The sequence below is a fragment of the Apostichopus japonicus genome, chromosome 10, assembly GCF_037975245.1.
Source record: "Apostichopus japonicus isolate 1M-3 chromosome 10, ASM3797524v1, whole genome shotgun sequence".
Classification (NCBI taxonomy): domain Eukaryota; kingdom Metazoa; phylum Echinodermata; class Holothuroidea; order Aspidochirotida; family Stichopodidae; genus Apostichopus; species Apostichopus japonicus.
Window position 1 is genome coordinate 3,224,269 of NC_092570.1, and position 27,564 is coordinate 3,251,832.

General features: G+C 34.0%; 1 protein-coding gene across 1 annotated transcript; it reads right to left on the reverse strand.

The window, feature by feature from the left end:
- Nucleotides 1-27,564, reverse strand: LOC139974760 (uncharacterized). Its single transcript, XM_071982156.1, has 2 exons — nt 26,456-27,564; nt 1-5,468 (listed from the first exon to the last, which is right to left on the reverse strand). The coding sequence occupies exons 1-2, from the start codon at nt 26,460-26,462 to the stop codon at nt 3,988-3,990; spliced, it is 1,488 nt and encodes a 495-aa protein (XP_071838257.1). The 5' UTR covers nt 26,463-27,564; the 3' UTR covers nt 1-3,987.

Here is a 27,564-nt window from a genome sequence, read left to right on the forward strand (position 1 = left end):
AACTTTCAATCGAAATTTGGACTTCTATTCTCCGACCTCATAAAAAAATGGCACCGGATTTGGAGTACTAAAAAAATCAGTAAAAATTGGGGGCTTGATGACGTACCTGAAACCTGTGTCTGCATTTCAAGACACGGAATTCGGTTAAACGGTGTTTTTCGTTTTAGTGACAAAACCTGCAGTCACATTGATACTTGTATTAGAGTTTACATTCGTGTTTCCCTTTCTTTTCTCCCTTTTTTCTGCTTGAAAACACAACAACAATATATTACAAACATTATCAAGACTTCCTGAAGTTTCAAAGGTTTTTTTTTTCCTTCTTTCTTTCTTACGTTTTAACTGTCTGTGTTCTTTGATTGCTAAATCTGCTCCACGTTTGCTTTGACGTAATAAATGTAACTAAACATTATGCGAACATCTATCTTCTCTTCATTAAAAAAAATGTTTTCTCACTCCAGACTCTTTTTTCCCTAACATGCACGACTAATAGCCTACATTTTCTCTTAAATTAGTTCATTTGGAGATCTTCGAGATGGGGTCATACTAAAATTATCTGTTCATGGGTGACGAATACGTTGGTTCATATTAAATCTTGATCTGCAGGTCATGATATGAAAGATAACCTAGTAGTGACTTCGGATTATCAAGAGCAATTGGAGCTAACAACGATTACTATCGAGCAACGACAGGGGGCAGGTGGCCGGTCAAATGGTGAGTTTTATCTTTAGGAGAAGAGGATGCTTAAGAAATGTAAGCATGTGTAGCTGGTTCATGAGACAGCCGATGTACCAATTTTCTAGGTATGTCGTAGGTATGAAAGATAACCTTATTTTGATATCATAAAATCGTTTTCCAAAGAAGAAACTTTTAGCACTTGCTTTGGATTATTTACACCTGTTAATTCACTTATTATATATCTGTACAGAGGTTAAATTCAATTTATCCTAATCCTATATATACTGGAACACATTTAATTCTAAGCCATTTATTGACCTTCATAGACATACTATAGAATCTCAAGAAAGTTTTACATACCACAATGAAAAAAATATGAATTTCTCCTCTCTTTGATATTTCTATGTTATAGTCGTGTATCATTATAGATGTGAGGTTCAATGTAAATTCCCTGCCAACGTTTTGTATTGAAGATTCGCGCAACTGGTTCCTGTACTAATATATATCTTACCGTTAGGTGTCGCACCACAATTAATTGTTCCATTCACTTACACACTGAATTCGACAATATCCAGAACCGCCCAAGCATAGATTTAAGTTTCAACTGACATATCCTACCCACCACATGATACTAAGATCTTGGCTTATCATGGCACTTGCAAACATCCATATCATAACCGTTTAGATTTTGAGCTAGAAGAGGAGCAAGTTTAGCATATTGAAGCCCCACCCTTCCATCTGCTCTCTCGGATTACTATCAACATTTAACCAACGATATTTCTAAAATGGTTTATATCACTTTCATTCCTCCCTATTTTTGCACCACCTGTACTATAAATTATGCTCTATCACATCAAGGAAGAAAAAACAATGATGGTTACTAATAATATGCTAAAACAAGCATTATACATTAGGTAAATTTAGCTCTTTTTTTTCCCGACAATGTTTAACCTTTCGAGCCAATGACCACTACTCCAATTGTGGTGTGCTTACCTGTATCAAGTTATCGTCTATTCCTCGTTAGTTAAAAAACGCAATTTAGTCCTACATATTAGGGCACTATTTTGTTCAACCCCCTTCCCCTTTTCCCACTTACTCACACACACCTACGCGAATTGGAAAAAATATGACTCGTTGAATATGTTGAGTAAGAACTTACGGAGCATCCTCATATTTAGTCACCTCAGACTTAAGTCATCTTCGTCGGTCTCATCTGGATTTTTCTTTCAATATATTCTTTTCTTTTGGAAGAATTCTATCATTGGAATGTAGATCATATTTTCAATGTCCTTTGTCACCGTAAGCTGAAACAGCAAATGTCCTTAAATATTCTCTTTTCAATTGCTCAGCCCTCGCTTGCTCGCTCGCCCGACCACCCCGCCACCCCACACCGAGGATCCCCTCCCAAAACTTCCCGATGTAATATAGTAGAATGAGGACTACATGATTTAAACTTCAACGTTTTTTAATTAAGCTGCTATTTTCGAACCGTTTTGACCTCAGTGAGATAAAGCCGTGCAATAATCGTATTACTTGTTTGTTAATGATATATGGATACCACGAACCTTTAGTTTATAAATTTTTATTCCAGATTTTTTGTTCTTAAATATTGCATCATCTAGTAGCATCCTTAAAGGTGGTGGCAGTACAAATTTTCAAGAAACGTCAGTTGGCATGACATGGTATGTACCAGTAAAGATAAAACGAACTCTGAGAAAAGTTTGTTCATATTTATATATATTGTTGTACTATGGTTTGCCGTTCTATTGTATAGTCTGACCAGTGGAATGTTTTCAAAGTAACAAACACCAACATTCTCATGTGTTCTTTCAATTTTGAAAACACGTCCCTGAGGAAACTTACTATAAACTCGACCCATTAACCTCCTCTATACACACGTGATTCACCAAATGACCGCACGGTTTTAACCAATACCAATCTAACATTTCTATATCAAACTAATGGGCTTAACATTTACCTCAATGTTGCCGTTCTACAGAACTAAATTTAAAATTAAAAAACAAAAATCAAGGAAAACAGGATTGTTAAAAAAACACAGTGAATATATGAAACGGCTGAAAACATCATAGTGACAGTGGTATTTACGAAAAAAGAATATATATATATATATATATATATATATATATATATATATATATATATATATATATATATATATATATATATAGACTTGCGTTTTTAGTTCAATTCAAAGACTTACGTTTAATATATACTATTTCAGGGATACCAGCTGCACGTAAAGATTGCTGTGAATTTTGTCCGTGTGCTGACAGTGAGTCATTTGGACTCGTCTCAAACAAGTCAGGTGACTCAGGGAGGGTAAAAGTCAGTTTTCTGATGGCTAACTAAATGACACACTAATGAGTCACTCCTTCTTCCGTGCATTTACATATTAACACATTTTATAGTTTGTCATATTGACTGGCACAAATAAAGAGTCAGATGACTCAAACTGCAAGTCTTCTGACTTCTGACACAAAAAAATAATTTAATACATTGTATTCACACATTATGACATTTCAGTAAGTCATTTTAACTAGCACGTGATATGAAGAGTCACATGACTCAGGGCGCAAGTGAATCTTCTGACTCACTAAAATGACACAATCATAAGTCAATACAAATTGTCCGTGCGGTGTATTTGGCACCTTTCGAAGCCAGAATGACTTAGAAAATTTCTCGGTGCTGAAAATCTGTCATGTGAGCAGCACGCACTCATATATATAGTTTGTTTTTTGTTGGCGATGTGCCGTACATGCTATTAATTGGGTGCTATAAACGTTGTAGACGACTTAACGTAGCTACGCAAGGATGATATATATTAAGCCAAATTTGACACACCCCACAAAACGGAGCATTTTTACTATCACATGCCATGAATTCACAATCACTGTGACTTATGTTTTCATACGTTTGATCACGGTAAACTTGAATTGTAAACTTACAGCAACAGTTATTAAAATGGAACCGCAAAGCAACGATCTTGCAGGAAAGAAAAACTCAACAACAAACAAGAAAACGAAAGATAGAATTTGATCCTTCGAATACATAAAATTATCTTCTATCTCTGTTTCGTCTTCTCTTTGTACATTGCAGTTTTTGTAGAAATTCCACAGCCCTTTGGAAATAGGAATTATAGACTCGGATGTCACATGTGACGACATGAAAAATATTTCGCATATTATATATGGCTATTCTTAATAGATATTTTGGTTATTTCTCAAAAAAAAACAAAAAAAAAATTGAGAAACAGCATTTTATGCTCGAGAATTGAAAGCCCTTGAAAGTTGTTTACTTAATGTTTTCAATGAAAAATCTTTTATATCGTTTCTTCAATGGTTGATCAGATTGCGGTACTTTGTGGTCTTTTTTGATAACCTCCGAAACTAGAGTCGTCTTTTCTCTCATCACCGATTTCGTAACCTCCTTCTCAGCCGCTTTTATCACCGTTTCCTCGTGCCTCGTTTTTTTCTTCGTAAAGTCACGGTTAAACTGTTTCGGAGTTTCAGAGGTTATCACATTCTCTTGCATTTTCAGCAAATCCAAATATATACTCCGTTCGTCATTTCCTGCACGGGACGCCGAATCTGCGTTGATGTGAGCCATAGAAGGCGGTACTTCAAAATGGCCGCGGTGCGAAGCATGTTCGAGTCTTGTGTGAGGCTGTGACCTGTTAAGTGATTTGCTGTTAAGTTGTGCGTAAATCTCGTGCGATAAAAACCCTTGATATATTGGTAACATCCACATGGCCTTTGGCGCACAGAAGCAGTTTGGTTCACACGGCGCGAACATCGGCGGGTCCTTTTGGCTTAGCCGGTTCTGTAGGCTTTCGTGATGGGACGGAGGTGCCGGTGGGTGGTGACCTATAAGAGGTGCCACGTGCTTCTGTGCTGCAGTCGAGAGATTTTGAAGAACTGCTAACTCACTGGATGGAAAAGACGAATTTCTTCTAACATCGATTTGCTTTCTGGTCATCATCTGTAACTTTAAGATACTCTCATAGTCTTCGAGGCTCGTTCGAGCTGGAAATGCACCACGGGCCATTGGTTCGTCGACCGCGATTGGAAATTTACCCCAATGGTGACCAGATCCCGGTAGTGTGTTCATGCCATACCGGTGACACGGTAGCGAGGGGAGCCCCAAGAAATTGGGGCAGCCATTGTCATCTATTCCCGTTGGTTCCGATTGCACATGCCGGCCTTCTACTGTCAAATGTTTCTGATATCCATTCGATATCCGGTACGATAACCGACACCGTCTTTTTCTTAACAGCGGTGTGTGTACTTTGAAATGTCGCTCCAAGTTACTCTTGTGACTCGTTGCGTAATTGCAATGTTCGCACTTAAATTCCCGGATACCGTTATGCACGTAAGAATGACGTTTAAGTAGCGCTTTCCTGCTAAATGTTCTGTTGCATATTTTACAAAGATATCCCTGCTTATGTACTGTCTTCACGTGTTGTCTGAAATCTCCTTTGGTGCGATAGAACTGACCGCAGCATTCTAGATGGTCCGCCAAGTCCGCATGCATGGTGTAGTAATGGCGCATAAGGTTACTGCGCTGTTTGGCTTTGTATTGACACTTGTCACATGAATACATGCCTTTGTCATCTTCAACTGGGCTATCGGAACGCAGGATACCATTATCAGTTCTCTCGCTGAGGACAGATCCCATCATTGGACTCTCTGAATCTTGATACATCTGATCTTGTGGATCCATTATGTTATCTGCTAACTTCTTCATTGATTTAATATCCAGTTTAGTAACGTTATCTGTATAGAAACGAAGAAACAAACGATGAGTTGAAGTTAGCTATCGATCAAGACAATGACAAAGCATGGGTGTTATAAAACATAGTATAGCCAATACATCACAAACTGGTGAACACGATCACCTACAGATCACGGTGGGAGAGATGTGGGGGGGGGGGGATCCCAGAATGTTTACAAACTGGATATTCCAGACATGTATACCAATATTCCCATCAGATATTTGGTTTGGTACCATTCATAACTTTCGACCACTGAACCAGCTTGGACGCTTTGTTGCAAAACACTACATATGACAAGAGTTAAGATCAATCTATACCGCTTGATGAAAACAGACATTGATATATTACGGCTGGACTCAAATGTGTTTTGTTTTATAAATGTGCGCGTGTTTCCTTCACTCTCTAAACACCAATTTGATAGTACTCGTAACCTGGAAGAAACCATTGCTACGTGTCGGTGTGTGATTTCATATTTGAGCCTGCAGTCGATGTTTTCCTGTTTTGAAGTAGTTTTGGTGTATACTTCCCCTTTTCTGTATAGGAATTAAGTTGCTCAATGATGTCCTATTTCTTGCCAATATGAAGATATTATTGTTAGGTAAATGCACTGTACAGCGTATATGGCTACATGTTTAAAAAAAAATGAAGGATAACAGCTTAACAACAACAAAACAAACATATTTCGTAAAAAGGAGGACCTCTTCTTAAAGTAGCATGAAAACGTATTTAGTTATACGCTGTAGTTTACAAGACACAACACTTGAACTCGAATTCTTGTTTTCGACAAGTGTTCTTGAGTCCTTTTTCTACAAGTGTATCTAGCTAACATAAAACAGACGAGCGCCAACGATCCATACCGTCCCATGACGGCGGCTGTTACATTTTCTAACTGCGGGAAAATGTTCTCTCTGAAGCGCTTTCTCGTCACCGTCACTAATTCTGAAAGAAGTTTAACTTAATATCTATATATTTTGCGATAGGCGATACCTTTTCTTAATCCAACATGGGAGTTGTTATACGTCAATTCTAGTGATAACTTTCCTCCGCTATATTAAACGTTCATGCATTTTTTTTGTCGTCGCGATAGATAACGGTGTCCGACTCTACGGGCTTCGTATAACTTCAAGGGACACAAATTAGTGTGACGAAAAATATGACTCGCGTGATCACATATAAATACTTCATATAGAGTAGAAGATATAGAACTAAACGTCACGCGCGATGGTTTCAAAATGACCTTGGTATTGAAGAAAAGTATGCATTTCCGAAAAATAAAAAAAAGTTTGCCATTTATCAGGAAGTTGTTTTCTCCTTTTCATTCATCATCTATTCTTTTTCACAATGATGAACACGAAGAAAGCTCAATTACAACCGATACGAGTGACTGATGTGTGATATTACACTATTAGTCTTACATGGATCATTTATTAAGATAGAAACGTGTTATCCGAAATGGGTGGTATGGTAGGGCCCACCACTGTGGTGGTATATATATTATGTAGTAGTATTATAGGCCTAAACATGCATTGTCATGAAGTATTATTACTAATCCCATGCACAAGAGATTCCTCTTGTTTAGGTTACATCATATATATTGGGCACACTGTACTTGTAAGCGTCTTTTTGTCCAAAATATGACTATATGAAATACCGCTATAGAAATACACTGCAACCTACTGCGAGTAGCACCTACAATATATATTTCCCAGTAAACCATGTATACACATAACTTCATCGACAGTACCGTACCTATTGTTATGAGCACGAATTCGACGGAGACTGGTGCATTACTTTCGCGCGGGTTGCAACCCTTGGGCAAAGCACATATTAGTATACTCTCCCAGAAGTGTTGGCAACCTACTTCACTTGAAGTGGTGTTAAATACCGGTCACAGTAGCCAGTGGGAATCTTTATACCACCTGAAGATCGCTATTATGGATGTCTGTGTATGGTTTTCAGTCCTGTTTCAAGGGCTTCAAACAGACTATAGTTCCTGTGTGCGTGTGCGTGCGCGTGTCTCTGTGTCGTATACTGTATTTTTAGGTATTCCGTACGTAACACCCTTAAAAACCAATGTATATATAAATATATATATATTACATATATATATATATAAATATATATATATATATATATATATATATATATATATATATAATATATATATATCTATATATATATCTAGATATCTTGAAGAAGGAAGGACCCATAGTTGCACACAGCGGAAGTGAAACTAACAAACTGATTGGCGTTATGGCTGGAAGAGCAAACAGTCCTCCCTCCCCCACCCACTCCACCCACCCCGCCCCCACCCACCCACCTCTCTCTCTATTTCCCATATCTGTTCACGGACCCCGTCATTTTGTGAATGTATAAGGACACAACAAGTATAAAGGGTTATAGGTCTTAGAACACTGACATTACTTCAATGGTTTATGTCGCTTTGCGGTATCTTGCAGCCAATAGTTGAAGGACAAATAATTGCAGACATTGCGAAGTGAATGCTAACGAACTGATTGGCGTTGTGGCTGAAAGAGCATAGAGTCCTCCCTCCTACGCCCACCCCACCAACCCCCCTCCCCCCCCCCCCCCTCTCGCTCTCCATTTCCCATATCTGTTCACGGTCCCCGTCATTTTGTGAATGTTTAAGGACACAACAGGGAGCTGTTAGTATAGTCCGCTGGTCATACACTCACCTTCCCCTTTCAATTAAGCTATAATAACCCCCAATTTGGCATCCATACCGTTACATAAACATAAATTTTACTAAATATATCCGAGTTCTAGAAAGCGATACCATTACCATATGACCTCTTCTCTATCTATCTGTCATGAATCTATCCTTTTTTCTTTCCTTTTCTCTCTCTTTCTCTGTCCATTTCCCTCGTGTTTTCTACTTTCTAGACTGGCGAGGTCACAACAGTCCTAGTTTTTGTCTTCTCGCACAAATGAACAGCGATAACTGCTCAATTATGGAATGTATGTATGTATGTATGTACATATATATAAATACACACACTGAACTTTTAACTGCTGACTCAAGAAGTCATGAAATGAACGGTATTTACGCGGTAGCAGTGACGAAGAATTTCATTTTAGCTTTCTGCAAACAGTTACTTCATCAATTCCATCAAAATCTTGACATTTCTGATGCAAGCTGATGAGTTAGATGCTCGGGGGAGAAGATAACACGGCCTCCTTCTTCTTCTGCTTTTTTCCCCTTGGTGGACGCGGTTAAGTCGGTATATTTAAAGAGATGTGGTATGGATATATGTATATATATATATATATATATATATATATATATATATATATATATATATATATATATATATATATATATATATATATATATATATATATATATAAAGAAAGCGCGATGATAAAATCTTAATACCATGACACCAGTGCATCTAAAATTAAGACCATATCGCCCAAGTTTACGTGGTTACTGCTTTACTCATTAATCTTTTATACATTCAGGTTAAAGATATGACCTGCTTCTTGTTGCTAAGGTTATCAACAAATTATCATAATAGAATATAAGAGGAAATAGACCTAAGCTATTTTAAGGCATGTTAGTCTCTACCACTCACTAATGGATGTATGTATATAAGGTTATGTTGAAACTATAGTGGGTGAGATAGTGGATACAGAGTATAACATGCATGGAACGCTAAATCGCTATTTCGTCCTATCGTTTGTTACAAGCTTTCTCTCTCTGTGAAAACTGTGACTAACGGTTAGCTTATGCATGGTAGGACAATGTATAAACCTGTATACAATGAGCATACGCAAAATAGGGGCCGTTTCGTTTTGGAAAAATGGAATCAATTGATCCGCAGAGAAGAAAATAACTTAGGTTGCTTATGGGGGCGAAATTCCTGGTTTCTCCAAAATCGGGCATATATATATATATATATATATATATATATATATATATATATATATATATATATATATATATATATATATATATATATATTTATATATATATATATATATATATTTATATATATATATCTGTCGTTGCACTTGTTGTTGTCTTTAAAACTTTTAATGACTTCAAAGGTTGTTATATCGTAAAGCTATGACGGTGTTAGTGAACTTTTAATATCAATACCAGCAAGTTTTCATATCTCCAAATTAAACGTAACATTTTAATTGAGATACAACATACTGGTATAACTGTAGGTCTCTATGACCATGCAGTTCAACTTATTGTACAAACATATTTTATTTCCATTTTCATTTGTTGCTTCATTCTATAGTTGTGCAAACAATTAAGATACAGTTTAGAGTAAATGGTTTTGATTTAAACCAGGAATTATGATAATTAAAACATTTGAAGAAAACGAGTGTTTGTTGTTGAAAGAAATTTGCGAGGCTTTTAAAACAAACTTGAATATCACATCAGAGGGTTACATATTATTACTGCAAACAAAGCGAAAAATCTAATTACCATTATTATTTAATATCTTAATAGCTTTAAAGATATTGTTTTGACAAAAAATTGTTTGATTTAAACTATAGATGATAATTATATATTATTTTGAAAAATTCTTGGTTGTTATTAAAAAAAATCTCCTGTGAAATTTAAAGATAACCTTTAATAACATAGAAAATCCATTAGGACTCGTTAGTAGTATATTAACATTTTCAAGATATTGTATTAAGTAATTATTTGTTTAAATAAGATATTATATGATAATATTTATTTGCAACAACAACCAAAATCCAAGAGTTATTTACTGTTTATTTTTATTGAAGCAATATGGGTTTAAAAAATCTGTTATATGACATAAGAGGAGGGGGGGGGGGGGAATAGTTGCTCTCTAAATATTTCAAGATATTGTTTTGAGTAATATTGGTTTGATTTAAAATAACATATTATGACATTTACATATTTCATAATGGAATAAACAATGTTTTTTTGTTTAACTATCATATTGAATATATATTTAGGCATTACTAGAGAATCAAAGTTAAATTATTTATACAGTAAATATGATATCTAAGGCAGTTTGTTTTGTGTGTTTGATATTGATTTTAGCAAGTTTTCAGTTGTCATCAAAGACGAAAAGTTCTAGCATACCAGTACCTGCTGGCAAGTTTTTCTATTAAAATAAATGTTGATGAAATCTGTCGAAACATTTGAAAACGTTTGATTGTTTTAAATATTATTGATGCGTGTAATTAATACAAATATTAGAACGTGTCTTCACTATTAATTATAAAGGGAAAGATAATTTTATATGCGTGTCCATACACACCTTTTACTAGAAGTAAAATGAAATATATGCTGATATCACAATTGTATGTAAGTATATGACAAAACCGGGCAGTAACAACGCGAGAGTGTTTGTCATGCAGCTTTATTTACATATATTAACTACGGAGGACCTACAGAAAAAAAAAACAAGTGGCGTTAACCATTTACTTGGGGCCCGTGGACCAAGGATTAGACGAGGGCCCTAAAGCAAGCTAAGCGAGCAATTGCGAGACAGCATTAGGGCAATGAGATTCGGTTTCCACAACTTCCCATGGCATGTCATTCTTTTTGTTTTGGCTCGAGGACCATAATACCTCGAGGCCCGCCGTGGATTCTCTCTCATCCGATCTCCCTGGGGTTGGCACTATACAGGGTACAAGGGGGAGGAGGGTAGGTGAGAGTGTAAGGTGATTAATAAGACACCTCTAAACTATGCTCACTTTCCAATGACGCATGTCTTGACCGAGCCCCAATTGCATCAACTTATGTTTTCCCTTAGTTTTCTATTTTCCCTTCCTTCCTTCCTTCCCTTCCTTCCCTTCTTACCCCCTCCCCTACCCCCCCCCCACCCGCTTTAGTTTATATGACTCGCATGAAATTTTAACTCAGTAAGTTGTTTTACATTTTAACTTGATTTAATTACTCCAATAAATACCGCCACTTTAATTCAACCACTTGCACAACACTCTCGTGTAATGCACGATGGTATTTTATTTTTTCATCGAGCAACGTCACAAGTCAAAGGTCAAGTTCGAGATTTTACAACCAGTTTAATATTTGCCCGAGGGAGGCTTCCGTTACCGTACAAGAGTTCAGAATGTGACCTTAAAAATTCCCAAGAAACGGCGATGCTTTGCCAAAAAGGCGTTAATTTGGTACGTCGACACAGACGGTGAGACGCGAAATGGTCGCTTTTGTCATGAAAGAGCTTATGAAATCAAACTAAATCAATTTTGTAACATGATTTCGACTTATTACAGTTTTTTTTATATTCATATATCAAGTTTGTGAGTTTTAGGGGTAAACAAGTATGAACTTTTAAAGGTATACAGATGAATTTAATGTTATAATTATTATTATTACTTTAATTATATATATATATATATATATTTTTTTTTTATAGTAGACCTAATGTATTTCACCGATGGCGCATTGTTAATGAGACTTTCACTCTCAATATGCAATATTTATTGATCTGTTTATATAATGGAGAAAAATATTAGAATTTCTTCTACAGGTCGAAAGCTCTCTTACTTTCAAACTTTGCAAATATGTTTTTTCATGATATATTCGTAGGTTTTTCCTCCTCCCCTCTCCCCTCCCCTCCCCTCCCCTCCCCTCTCCCCTCCCCTCCCCTCCCTCTCTCTCTCTGTTTACTTTTCAGTTGCAAGGGAATAACAAATCAATGCTAAACAGACAAGAGTAAGAGTTGAAACGATTATTGTAAATGAAAGCATTTCTGCATTAATATTAACTATATCCAACGAAATCCTCTACCCGTCCTGCCACAACCCCCTCCCTTCTCCCACCCCACCCACCCTTCCCTAATACACATACCCACCAAATATACTCCTAAACGGTTTCAGATTAAATCAGATAAAATTGAATAATTATGGTGCGCCACACATTTGTCAACGTTGCTTTCTTCCTTTTTTTTGGGGGGGGGGGGGGTTTATACCCTTTCCACTAAACTTGTCAACCCCCCTCCCCCCGGCCCACCCTCCCGTGTCAAATATTATACTGTTGTAATTCATTGTCTTACACACAACTGATTCTATGTCAGTTCGACTTGTGCGCTTTGACGCCTGAACGCAGGCTGTTCAAATTCAAGGTTGTCATTATCCTCTTCCCTGTAGTAAACCATTTGCATTGTATATTGCAATACGTTTAATTAATCTGCCTCTCCGTGTATGCGCTTATTATAGACCTTAAGAAAACAATTCAGGTTTTTGTCTTATACATTCGCCTATCCTGCAGATTGAATAATTAGTTCAAATGGATACATCACCTCTGATAGTGTGACCTTATTTCTTTCTCATCCATCAATCCTTGTTTTTTTTTTTTAATTAATTTCAAACAAAATATGACAGAGCTGTTCTATTAACATTTTAAAATATATTTAGCAGATAAACAATATAGGAAACCATAAAAATATACAACTAATTTGTGGAGACTTTTACACATATAATAGCTTCCTCGATTAACTGTGCGACGACTGTGTCACGTTGTGCCATGCAATATTACCTATAGCTGTTACCTATAGCATGTCATTCCCCTTACATTTTGGGCACGTACAAGATCGACCCAACCTACATATTTAGACATGAACTTCAGTAAGAAACGGCCTCTAGTCTATACGAGGTTTAATGACATCTCCAGGCTTCATATAATGTTGCTTCACGGACGGTTTGGATTTGAGTTTGAGGTCAATTTAGGATCCGTAATCTTAACGTTTTCAAATTCACGTTCTCGAGATATCTGTCTTTCTCCCTTTTTTTTTGTTGTCTTTCTGTCTTTCTTTCTGACGCATACAAATGGCCGTGTAAACCAAGGTCCCTGATGTAGCATATATATATATTGGAGAATGTAGGTTGCGCGCTTTGGGGCGAAAAATGAAGAACGTCCGAGGAACTTGAAAAGGAGAAAAAGAAGAAGAAAAAAAAACTTGACTGAATAAGGAACAAAAGGAGAGAATAAGGGAGTAAAAGAGGAGAGAGGGAGAGAGAGAGAGATACAGAGGAAGCAAAAGAAGAAGAAGAAAGAAATAGACAGAGACAAGATAAAAAGACAGACGTGTCCTTATTCTAGTTTAAGAGAAAGCAGAATTTCAAGATTGGACACTGAACCGATTAGTATCGATTAAAGTAAGGATTTTACTTGTCATTCAAGTGGTCTGTCAGTGTAACGTTATACTTGCACGGAGCGATTGAAGCATCTGCATTTTCGTTTTAGGGGAAACGATTGGCCGAAAATGTATCAATATATATATAGACACACCTAAATAAGACATGGATAATAGATGCAGGACAAGGTTGTGAAAGGAGCTCTTAAATCAACCTTGACATAGATATTAGTTTGGTATAATTATAAACATTTATATGTATGTATTTATAAGGCTATAGGCCTTTATATATATATATATATATATATATATATATATATATATATATATATATATAAATGAAAATCGTTATATATATATATATATATATATATATATATATATGTTTTACTTCAGTATGCATATTTTAGTGTAAAACTATCTGATGGCCTAGGCATTTGTTCATCTAAACTTCCTTTTTACAGCTATCGTGTGTACAAAGTGTTCATATTTAGACCTCTGTTGACCTTGTTGGCCGCCGCAAAGAGCAATGTAGTTCTTGTATAAATGCCATTCACGATTTCCTTTATGAGTTTGAAGTCTGTTGGTCTTTGACGTGCCCAGAACAATGGGTTCTTGTACTTATGGAAGCTATCACTCCCCAACAGCTCTTTTCAGTAAATTACGTTGGACGACAGACCAGATACTATATGTATTGTGACTGTCGATCATGTTAATTAGTTAGAACTATTATATGCCCCGAGGCAGGAACACTATGGCAATGGCAGACGCAAAAACAAGTATAGACAACGAACTATTTCCGCAAACAGTAAACACATTAAGATTCGATTCATTCATATATATATATATATTCATATATACATTAAATGTATATATTTAATTATATATATATATATATATATTCTATATTTATATATATATATATATATATTATATTTATATATATATATATATATATATATATATATATATATATATAATTAAATTATTTTATATAATTTTATTTAATTAAATAATGTAATATACAATTATATATATATATATATATATATTATATATCATTGAATTATTTTATTACGTGTGTGCGTATACGAACATGAAAACCCATGTCCGTTACAGTAAAAAAACATTGTAATAAGAAAAAAGGAAATACATAAGACCATTAAATACTGTGATATCTGTTAAATAGAGTAAACTTAAGTTGCTGTATGGGGAAGTTTTCATGACAGCTAACCTCTATTACAGAGACCATTTATGATGGTAGGGTATATGTGTGTCTCCTTTATGCATGCTTACAAAGATATTCCAATTTTAGAATAATGCTTATAATGCCATTCTTTAAAAAATCATTGTCACCATCAATTGAATACATTACTATGAATAAGTCCAGAACATTTGAATTGCTACAAAATAACCTGAATATCCATTCATGTATTATTATTATTTTATTTTTTGCATTAAAAGGCATGAACTAAGCCGAGAAAATCTAGTAAAACGTTATATAACTTTGCATCAGGAGAGAGAGATGGATAAACTTTGACCCCAAAAATAGCGTACGTGCCCTCGAGATTCTTCTATGGGCCTATTTAAAATTCTCTAATATTTGACTACACAAATTCGCCTTGAAATTTACATATTTTCATACTTTCTTGAATACACAGGTTAATGATATTGGTTCCAATCTGTTTACATAAACGCGTAATATTTGTTCTAATGGTTTGGATTAAAAAGAATCGTTTGGATTAAAAATATTGTTTTTGCTTTTGTTTTTTTGGTAAGCTTACGATGTTTCCAGTCATTCAAATCAGTTACCAATGAGAAACAATAGGATATGTTTAATATTTTAATAGAAGACATCCTACAGATGTAATATTATATGATGAGTTGGTTTGTGTCTCCATGTCATTCTAACCAACACATGCCTAATAGAGATAACCCCAATACAGATTAAGACAATATAAAGTTGAGTAATTCATTCAATATTTGACTTTTAAAGAGAAACAGAGAAATTTAATCATAAACTCCGCGTAAAATTATCATTCAATTTCTATACATGTTAAAATTCGAGATAGATTTTTTTCATATGCCGGAAGTGTGATGTCCAAAAAGTTTTATTTTCCATTATTTTTCACACTATCGTTTTAACATTGCGTTTGAGTTTAGTTTAGTAGAAGAAAAGGACCAGGAAGGACACTCAATTAAAGTCCCTATCAAGGACCCTATAAATATCATTCAATTTCAATTATCATTTCAATTTCATTTTGAGTATAGTGTTCCAACTAAAGGGGTTTTAAAATCTCTTTTTATGTAATGAGTATATTCATATTCTAATATAGTCACCATAGACAACAATTGAAATTAAATGTTGAATAAACATGAGACTTTTGTTCTTGTAGTGTTGTAACATAATGACGTCACACTTGTTTGCCTAAAGTTTGCGTTCGATAAGGAAAAAAATCGTATAAACTTTAACTGAAAATATTTGCAATTCCACATGAAGGAATTGAATGAAAATATCAACGAGGTGTTGAAGTTTTTATTCTACTTTGATACAGGTAAAAAAAAAATTATCTTTTGACTATTCTTTGTTAGAAATTACAAGTGGTTAGAAACGAGGTAAACCCCACAGAATTACTCAAAAGTAGTGGTTAGGCTTATTAGGACAACCCTCCGTTTAGGCTTGCAAGGGGTGCATATTTCCCAGATCCGCTACTCGGGTGTCGGCTTCAACGACCCTAGCTAGGTCCACAGCCCTTTTGACATTTTCTTTTCCTTCCTATACCTCCAAATTTTCTTTTTTTCAATTTTTAAGATACTAAACTGAAACTTCTGGAAAGAAATCCAAAGATATATAAATGTTCATGTTCTAAAAATGCCGACTACTACGCAGTTCGGAATTGCAGCCAATTTTATGTCCGTCACAGAAGTAGATGGAAATATAAACATTAAAAGTTTTAAGATGTCTACGAGAAATTACAAGTAACATGTGAGGTTACTATAAAACATGACGTAAATACTGAAATAAAAGTACGTTGTGTCGAGATGCTCGCTTTTTGACAGATGCTACCGTTATAGAGAGAGAGGTGGAGAGAGAAAAAAGTGTAATTCTTAACTTAACCGTTTATTTGAAAACTTATGTCGAGTCGAGACCTCTGTTTCGTTTTTCTTTTTAATTTATAAAAGTTTCCTCGCCATTTTAACCTTCACAGAAATAATTTACAGCAATAAATATAGAAAAGGAACAGATGAAAAAGATCACAACAGCAGCGAAGATCTTAAACACCTGACTTTACAAGAATAAAGACGTCAGAGTTTGACGAGGTTAGAAAGTAAGGGGGAAAGACTACTGGAAATAATGTGTCGATAATTTAGCTGAAACAGGAGCTTCATTATATACACATTCTCATTTACTGGAAAGGCGGGGAAGACAAAAAAAAAAAAGAACCGACAAAAGTAGGATAGGGTTAACGTATTCGGGTACTGTTTAGTGTATATATCTATCTGATATTTGCATTTCTTAAACAAAACGTGACGTCATCTTTGGAAGGAGAATGAGACGAGGTCACGTGTTTGACTTCAACAATTTCTCTTTCTTTTCTTAATTTTTTTTGCTTCATTGTTTTCTGAATTAGGAAACTGATGTTGTCGTTGACAAAAAAAAAAAAAAAAAAAAAAAAAGGCTACGGAGGGTTATCAAAAAGTCGATTATTCTACCAAGGAAACATGACGTTAGTTTTGGAAGGAGAATGAGACGAGGGTCTTGTGTCGGCTTCAACCATTTTGTCTCCCTATTCCTGCTTTTAAAAAGCATTATATATATATATATATATATTGATATATATTGATATATATATAAACACATATATATATATATATATATATATATATATATATATATATATATATATATATAAATATATAAATGTAAATCCTGATATATTGAACATCCTGCCGATCATCCTGCCGATATATATATATATATATATATATATATATACACACACACATATATATATATATATATATATATATACATATATATATATATATATATATGTATATATATATATATATATATATATATATATATATATATATATATATATATATATACATTGACATATATATATATATATATATACATTGACATATATATATATATATATACACATATATATATATGTAAATCCTGATATATTGATGGTCCTGCCGATACATAGAGTTCTTATTTAAAATACTTCACAGGTCTGGTATATGATCTGATGTGTGTTGGTTCTAAACATTTAGGTTTATGGAGTAAAAAGAGACTAAAAGCAAGGTTTGTATGCATAGTCGCTTTGTGAAATACGTTTAACATCATATCCATAAATACAGCGCTATAAAAGTCTTAGTAATATAAGAGGGTTTGCCCTAACTGCATTTTCTTTTGCGGTCTACTAAAAAACATTGTAAAATTAATGGCTTTGGCTTGAACATATGTGATCATGTGAATGTACCATCACTTTGTCTGGTTTCCGTGAAAACCTGGAATTGCACTTTATTTTCACCGAGGTGTGCGGTTTGAAAAAGTTGTACTGTTATTCTTCAAATTGTTAACCAAACACTTCCAGTTGAAGAAACAATTCGTCAGTTAATCAATTTATTTAAGGATTCTGATCATACTAGTGATTCAAATTTGACTCGAACGAAAAATACTGTTCAATTTGTTATTGAATTCCTCTATACATTATTCAACATCGAATCCGTCTTTCAAACGTCTAGTCATCCGAACAGTTTGTCAAATCCTTCAAACAGTATCAATTAATTCAAAAAGTGTCAAGCTTTTAAGCAGTATCGGATCATTCAATCAGTATCAAAACATACAAACAGTATCAATTCATTCAAACAGTTTCAAAGCATTCAAGCAGTATCGAATCATTTAAACAGTATCCAGACATACAAACAGAATCAACTCATTCAAATAGTTCCAAACATGCAAACGGTATCAATTCATTCAAACAGTTTCAAAGTATTAAGCAGTATCCAATCATTCAAACAGTATGAAACATACACACACTACCAATTCCTTCAAACTGCTTTAAAGCATTCAAGCAGCATCGGATCCTTCAAACTGTATCAAACCACTGAATCATATATGATATCATTAATGCAGTATCAAATCATCACCCCAAAATTCAATCAATTTCCTCAGTGACAGGTCAAATCATTTAAAAACTGCATGAAACAAACCAAGCTATTGGTCAAATATTATGCTATTTCAGACGATATTTCAGTTATCCACACAGCTAGAGTCACACAACAGTAGAAAGTCAGTGATGTATCAAATATATCAATTAAGTCTACTGGTTTAGAGTTTGTCAGATAAGTTACCAGGAATATTTGGCTTGATGCCAAGCAGTGGAAATACTCAATCACGTGGTGTGATGCAACGAAGACATTAAAAATGAGAATAATACTTCATATGTGGGAGTAATTGATTACGTCATTTTTAAAACCTGTTTCAAGTCAGTCGATAACAGCGAAATGTAGACTTCAAATATTATATTTCATACTGATTAAATCTTGCCAACAAGTCTCCAGTCAGTCAACAATTAACAACACAATCAAGTCATCATTCTAACCATATCTATATATCCAATCCTATACCGCATCAAGTCATTTCAACAGTAACAAGTTTCTTCAAACAGTATCAAGTTAATCCAACAATAGCAAGTCATGTCAGCAGTATCAAGTTTTCAAAAGAGTCTCGAATGAACCACGGAGAAGCATTGCCAGTCAACTTTTATTAGAGACATCAAGGCAGTGAAGAAGACATTATGAAATAATATGCAAAATGTCTTTTGGAAATTTGTAATTATTCCTATACTGTTTTCTTTTTTTAATTTAAATATTTAAATATATATATATATATATATATATATATATATATATATATATACAGTATATATATACAATATATATATATGAATATATGTGAATGAGAATGAAAGACTGGCCCTGTAAATGATATGTAAACCACCCCCCCCCCCCCTTTCCCAGTTACTCAACAGCATTCTGTGATGATAATCCCTGTTCCGGATAAAAGACACTTCATTCCCATCAGGTATCTTACAAAAATGTGACCTTTTTTGCTGTTTTTTTAATCCTGTATATATATACACACACACATTCACAAGAATTTTTTGAGGAGCCGGCACATTTTATGCAAAAATTGTGTCCTTCGGCCTCTTGGCTGAATTTGATATTAACAGAGCACTCGTCGTATACAAGGTTTTTCCAACATGAAAGATCTCTTAGAAAGTAAAATTCAGATTTGAAATATATATTTAATAACTTTAAATTGTCTTTATTTGGAACAAGAGATTTTCTTATCCTCTGAGAAAAGTGATGTAAAAATGAAAGAAATATAGAAACGAATGATGCATAAATTAACATCACCCTAAGACAATATGAATATTTTGTAGATCTCAAAATAAAATATATCATGATGAAGGAGAAAAAAGAACATGTATTTTATGTAATTCGAGAGATAATATGGTTAGTGTGTTCACCTATACTTGAATCATATTCTTCGAGAAAAGATGAAAACTTCGTGGATGTGTTTGTGCTTTTTTATAACATTCCATGGAATACATTTGAAATTTCCAATGCCTCCACTTGACTTGAATTCTCAACTTTTTATGAATGTAAAATTTTTCTCAAAATCTTTAAGTCTGCCTCTACTTTGGGATTGGGTCTTCCGTATACGTTTTCTTTTGGCGAATTTGAAAGAAAGTAAACGTTTTTCTCCGAAAAATCTTTGACTTTCTATCAATTATAATTAGAAACATGTTTACATATATTTTCTCTATATTGTGCCATTACTTAATAACTTATGTTCAGAGAATGTTAGCTGCTTAAGAATTCCCACAATACGTATTTGCCCCCCAAAAACAAAAACAAAACTATTATTTATCGCCGTAGGTACCGCGTGGACCATCGTAATATTCCTCTGTTTTGACTTGAAAAAAAAATATGTACCATTGTTCTCAGAGACCATATAAGAATGGTCGCTACCTCGTGAAGGCACTACAATATAAATGGCCCAGTGTATACCTTATATCACAATAAGTTACCGAGATTTTACCAGAATACCCTGGTTTAGGGGGGGGGGGGTTAGAGCCAGGAACACAAGTGGCAAACCCCATCCCCCCCCCACCACCTCCTTCCAGTATTTTAAAAAAAACTTACCCTTTCTATAAATTAGTATAAAATATAAATATTTCTCACACGCACTGTCACGTGATAACGACATTGTTGATTGAAGAAAGAGATTAAGGGGATTATGTTTGGATAGGGATCCTATTTTCTTTGTGTTATCTTCTCATACATTTAATCCTATAAATACATCTTCTTCTTCTTTTCTAGAAAAGATGAATTTGGCTTGTATTAAAATTAGCGGTGTAGCTATTATAATAATGATAACAACAATTATAATAATAATAATAATGAAACTTTGAACAATAATAAAGAAAACAACTTAAGAAATTAAACGTCTTTTCGCTTTTCTTCAAATTATGCGCAGTTTAATTTGGTGATATTACCCGTTTTATTTGCTTTGGGGGGGGGGGGGGGGCTACAGTTTCTTCGTGTTCACGTGAAACTAAATATCATATCCTGCACGATTAATAATATTGAATAGAAGTGACACAAGACTAATAACGCGAAGATTTAAGGAAGCTTTTCTTTCAAAACTAAATTCGATTATATTTCTGTGTTTATTATTCGACAATTTTTGTTTGATTTATTTCATATGTATATTATATATTCTTTCATATTATGTTTCTATTCATAGCAGTAGATTAAAGATGAGAATGTATTCCATATTGTTGAAAAAGGGACGCTAAGGTGTGGAGGGGGAGTAGGTGGGGGGGGGCAGGAGTGGCGGCCAATCAACACTCTTGCCATCCGGTTCAAGAACTGCTAAGGGCATAGCTCAATTTGACAAATACGTGACCTTGTAACTTCTTTTCTGTCGCAAAAAAAAATAATATGCAGTGGAAGGTGGTCAGTTTGTTGTGTGTCCTTCCCCACCCACCCCATCCCCACCCCCACCCTCTGAAATCCTAACGTAAGCAATTGACAAAGACATGTATCTTTCTGCTAACACAATTCCTTAATTCCTTACTTCTTTATTTGTAAGTTTTTTTTTTATATAAATATATAGAACCAATTTCATAGATCTTAAATAATAAATAAGTTATTAAAATATTCCAAATGGTTGACGTCTATGATCTATTCAGGCTTGAATACACACCATGAACAGAGATGAACACAACAATAAACAATAGATGAAGAACAAAATGAAGGAGAAGAAGAAGAAGAAGGAAAACTGTGGCAACTTGTGTCTGAATAGAATGCGTTGTCATTCGTTTACCCTCAACTGTTAAGCTACATATTTTATATTTTAATATTTTTTATTCGATCCGGAAATACATATATGAGAGAGAGAGGGGTAGGGTTGGGGTGGGGGTGGAGAGAATGGTTACAATTATGCGGCACTCAAGTCTATGAACGTACTAAAAATTGCACAACCCGTTAAAATCCGAGTATAACTAAAACCACTGTAGTCAAGAAGGGTAGGGTACAGGAGAGATGGAATAGGGGAGGGGGTAGGGAGTAACCACGTATGTTTGAATATCACACTGATTGATGAGAATGTTACACTGGTATACATTCCAACTCACACGGCAGCTTTAAAGTTTTAAATCACCGGGGAAAATAATCTCCCAACCAACCATTCAAGTAATACAATTCCGGACCCTTGGGTCAAAATAGCTTCCTCTTGATCATCATTTATCTCTTTATTTTGAGCTTAAAATAAGGGGAAAACAGTTATTGTAATAGACTGGTTGAAAGACACACTGTCTGCAGTCAAATTAAAACTAAAGACTTATTACTTCCTTTCATATGAAAATGAAAGGGCTTATGTTGTTTTCTTGCTATTTATTTATTTAAGATTCCGCGCCCCTCAGAGCTTCCAACGCCCCCCCCCCCCACCACCACCACGCCCTGTTCCTATAAATAATAACCAGAGAATAATTCATCTGGAACCGCATTACAACGTGCCACAGAGTGTTTTACTTTAAATTGCTACAGATTTGCAAGAATTTATGGCAAACTGAGAGAAAACTAGAGTAAAATCTAGCAAATGTTAGTATTTTCTGACTATTCTCAAGTTCTGAATCGACTTTCAAACTTTCAAAATTCAGGGAAAAGGTGATTTATAAATGGAATTTAATGATTTCTTATTTTATAAGAAGCCAACAATTTGTTGACGTTTAATAAAAACATGGGAACCTGTTACTAATAAAATTAAACTTGAAAACCTGTTAAGCCGAAGGTATTTTGAAGGGGAAAAATATATAAATTACATTAATTTAGCTTTTTGTTTTACTCTTAAAATTGTTTAATAGTAGTCTGGGTTAGAAATGCCCGTAAAGAAAAGAGAATAAATTTTTACATCTTATTTTATAGCTTTACTTTACAGAGAAAAAAAAACAGTTGAACATTTTGATTTTGAATTTTGACAAGGGAAGGCAATGCTCTTGAGAGAGTACAGAAGGTTACCTGTCACAGTAATTATATCCTGCTATATGAATTCGTTTAAATTCATGAATTGTCTTAAATTCTTAAGTTTTGAATAAAACCAATACTTAATATTTTCAGTACAAAGGGACTGAAACGAACGTAATTAGGACCGTTCTGGAATTTGACAAACTTAATTGCAGTGTTAATTATAAAATGATATTAATTTAACTACAAGAAAAGAGAGTGAAACTTCATTCTTTAAGATGGCTTATAGTATGGATCAATGTTGTGATGAGTGAGTGATAACGCTTTCTGGGAATGAAATCCTATCAATTTGGCTTCCAATTGAGCACATAAACAAATGGAATCGAAGGAGAGGAGAAAGAGGGAGGGGTAAGGAGGGGTAGGGTGAATGAGACCGGTGTAGAACATAATATAGAATTTTTTAGCGAAATCTACTCTATTTATACACATTCAATTTTTCTTTTTCTGTGTTTTTTTTTGTGTGTATAGGAATTAATTTTAATGCAACAAAGACACGCGAATATCAATCTTCCTGTCTATGTGGAGAAGTTTCTAAAAAGATTTAAAAAGTTCAAAAACGTGAAACACATGTGCAAGACGAACACGCACACTTATAGAAACACACACAATCGTCATCACATGTAAGCCTAACTGCATGCGCAATACATGTTAAATTGTTCATATTTTTTAGTCAATTTAACCTTTTGAAATTATTATTAAAATGATTATTTAACAGCTGATCTTTTGAAACCATGAACAAAAATAAATATTCATATTGAGAGTCATCATTTTTTTTTTTTTAAATAGGAGAATGGTAAAAAGACTCATATATTTTTTTGGCCTCCAAGATGACAAGTTCATTTATATAGCCTACTTATGGGAATAACCACGAGATGATATTATTGCTAGAGATCTTCTCAATAAGCAGAAGACACAAAAAAAAAAAAAAAAACACGGGAAGGAGGAGTTCTTGATGAATCTACACATTGTTAAAATTAGTGATTTTATATATTAATATTGTTGAACGTTAGTCACAGATATGCACAATATTGACTGTATTAACGAGATGAAACATGAGCTGTTATTGTGAAAGAAAGGGAAAATCATAAAAGGAGAAAAGACCCTTTATTTAAAAATCTGTAACCAGATGCTTTCTTTACAGCGGTGTAAACTGTAGTTTGAATATCAAGGTAAACTGTCACGTTATCATTCCATTATAAAACAGCGCCATGACTTTAAGATTAAATTAGTTTGATTCATTTAAAGCAATCTTTCGTAATTGGTGGTGATTGAATAAGTATTTCGGTCTGTCTTTCAACGTGATTAGTAGACAGTTTGTCAGAAATGAAACAAATTGTAAAAAAAAAAAATTAAAAAAATTAAAAAAACCTCTCTAAAGTGGCATTTTTAAAATAATCAGTCAAAATTCATATTTTGCAATTAATACACTCATTTTTTGTTGTTGCTACCATTGCTACAAAGCTATACAGAGACGAGACTATTGAGGGGGGGGGGGGGGAACGCGCAAAATGTTGCTTTAAAGAGATTTGACAACTCTTACAAAGCAAGACAAATAAACTCTCATATATGTTTGTGTACTGAAGAGACGAATCGCAGAACTGTACCAACGATTTGACAAGAATATAAAATGTTATCATTTGGTCAACTGCTTTCGAATATTAGCAAATTTATAGTTTGCTTTTTTTCAACAAGGTTTGAGATTTCGCAGCATATATTTGAGAGAGAGAGAGAGTTAATTATAAAGATCTTGAACACTATTGTAACTGCCTTTTTGGGAGATTTTACCATGCAGCTCTAGATTATCTTATTTTTAATTTTTTTTATTTTTGGAGGTAGAAAATTTTGATTCATATTTAATATAGTGGTTTATATCAAAGCTACCACGTGCAAACATTAGATAAACGATAATATAATTTTGTATATTGAAAGATTTTTAAGAGACATGACAAGGTACTTCGTGTTTAAAGGTTGATAAGTTTACAGTATATGTATACAGTATGGAAAGGTGTCTTCCCTTTGATTTCATTCAAATAATATTAAATTGTAGATATATATAGTAGATATCTATATACATATATAGATATATATTAGATCACTCTTAAACTAGATCCATTGCACTGCCAAATCTCAATACGATGTCTATAAACGAAAGCAAAAACCCCATGCACTACCCCCCCCCCTCCCCCTAAATATTGTGGCGGGCGAGACGGTTTATCTTCATTTCATTTCTAACTTTAGTAATGTAAAATGATAATTCCTTAATGATAAACAAAGTTTTTCTGACTTTCATAAGCCAGAGAATTGTTTCAATTGCTCGCTGACTTCATACCAAGTCATAGAGCAGATTGAAAAAGAAAAACATGATACCAGCAGACAAACTACTTAAAATGAGCTGCATAAACTTTCTAAAATGGAATATATATAAATATATATATTTATATATATATGTATAAGGTGAGAATAAATAACGGTTGCAAGCTGCATAGACAAAAACTGTGGTTCGCATGGTGAGTTGTGGTTTTCAATTTATGATATCAAAACATTACCTAAATATTATACCGTGCATGATGGGTAAAAATAAAAAGAATAATTTTTACGGATGGTCTGTTTTATTGCTTGAATTTGAGACGAAAAATAAATTGGCTCCCAATAGCGAATTTGATTTGTGAAAGGTAGGAATACTCTTCTACAAAATTTCTATTTCTTTCCTTAAAGATATAATATCATGTTCCATTTAATTATTTTTTTTATTTTTTTTATTTGATAGTATTTATATCAAACAGAGTCAAAGCAAAATAGATATCATGCTAAATTGTGGTATTTGGATATTTTGTTTAACTCAAAGGGAAAATATTGTTTATTAATAATTAAATACATTTAACAGATATTTTACAAAACTTGATTTTTAATGTGTATAAATGATTGATTTCAATATTGAAAGTTGTCAAATTAATATGCTATTGTTTTGCTTTTATCTTCGCTTCGATCGAATATTAGATTGTCATAACAGGTTAACCGTTCGTGTGTATAATGTAAAGACATGCTGGCCAAACAACACAATACATAGGACCTACATAATAATTATTTGGCATTTGTGAAGACGAAAAATGAAGAATAATGTAATAATGATAACAATAACAATAAATGATCATCATTGTTAACAAAACAAATAAAGAAGGGGGGGGGGGGGGCTATACATGACTACGGTTAGGTATTAAAAATATAATTCAAATTTGAAAAAAAGAGATTTATATCTTACCGTGCATAACCTATGTAGATAAGTTCCAAATAACAAGTGTGTATGTCTCTGTCTTGCTATAGCTGGTATGATAAATGGTTCATAATTCTTGATTTGAGTTTGGTATATAATAGATATTTCCCGCCAACGCTCAAATGCTTAAGTTCGATGTCTGGTTACTAAATGAATACACGAGTAAAAACACAATGCTATAAATATATATATCTCTCGCTGTATATATATATTATGTCTAGATATATTTGCACTAGTACCAGAAACACGTGACAAGGTTTGCTAGCGTTTAAAACGTATTGTAGTACAGTTACGCATGACTGCGCCAGTTACCTACAATATCATTCGCCACAACGTAACTTCAGCGACCCGCCAAAAAAACCCAACAAAACAACTTGGTTCGCTTACAAATAACTGTTTCCCTTTGTTATTTGCAAACATTAAAGAATCATCTGAAAGCTGCTTATAAGCGTCAGTCTTGTCCTAAATAACGAAACATATTCATTCGCTAGTGTTCTTCAGGATTATAATTTAATTTGATAAAATACCGTAATAAGGTCCGACTAACTTCATACGCGATTTCCTACTATCTAGTACAGAGTCATGTCGGTTAAATTACCTATGATAATGATTATTTTTTATTCTTTAAAAAGGATCCACTATGCCTAAATGGTGCGACGCTCTTCCTTTGGGAATTATCAACTAACAACGAAATAGTATCATAGTTAACGCCAACGATCTATAGAGCACTTCGTGTCATTCGTAACGGCCTTCCCAGTGACAAACAGGCCGTCTGCTCTCGGTTAAAAAACGATGCTTCGATCCTCCTTACCGTAATCAACACCGAGCAATATGTTTTCAACGGAGGAATCCAATATTTGCAGCTAAGAAACAGGAAGCAAAATAGACAAGCAAAGCGGCTACCACCATCCTTCATTGTCCACGAATCTAGCGAAAGTCGGTTCCAATAATGGCCTGTTCTTTCCCTGGAAGAATATTCGTTGAATGGAACACAACCACTTCCTCCAGGGCTCGTTTGAGGAAATAATCTTTAAAAAAAAAATTCACTGTGTTTTTTTCTCTTCTTCTTCTTCTCTTCACATCGCGGTTCACACATC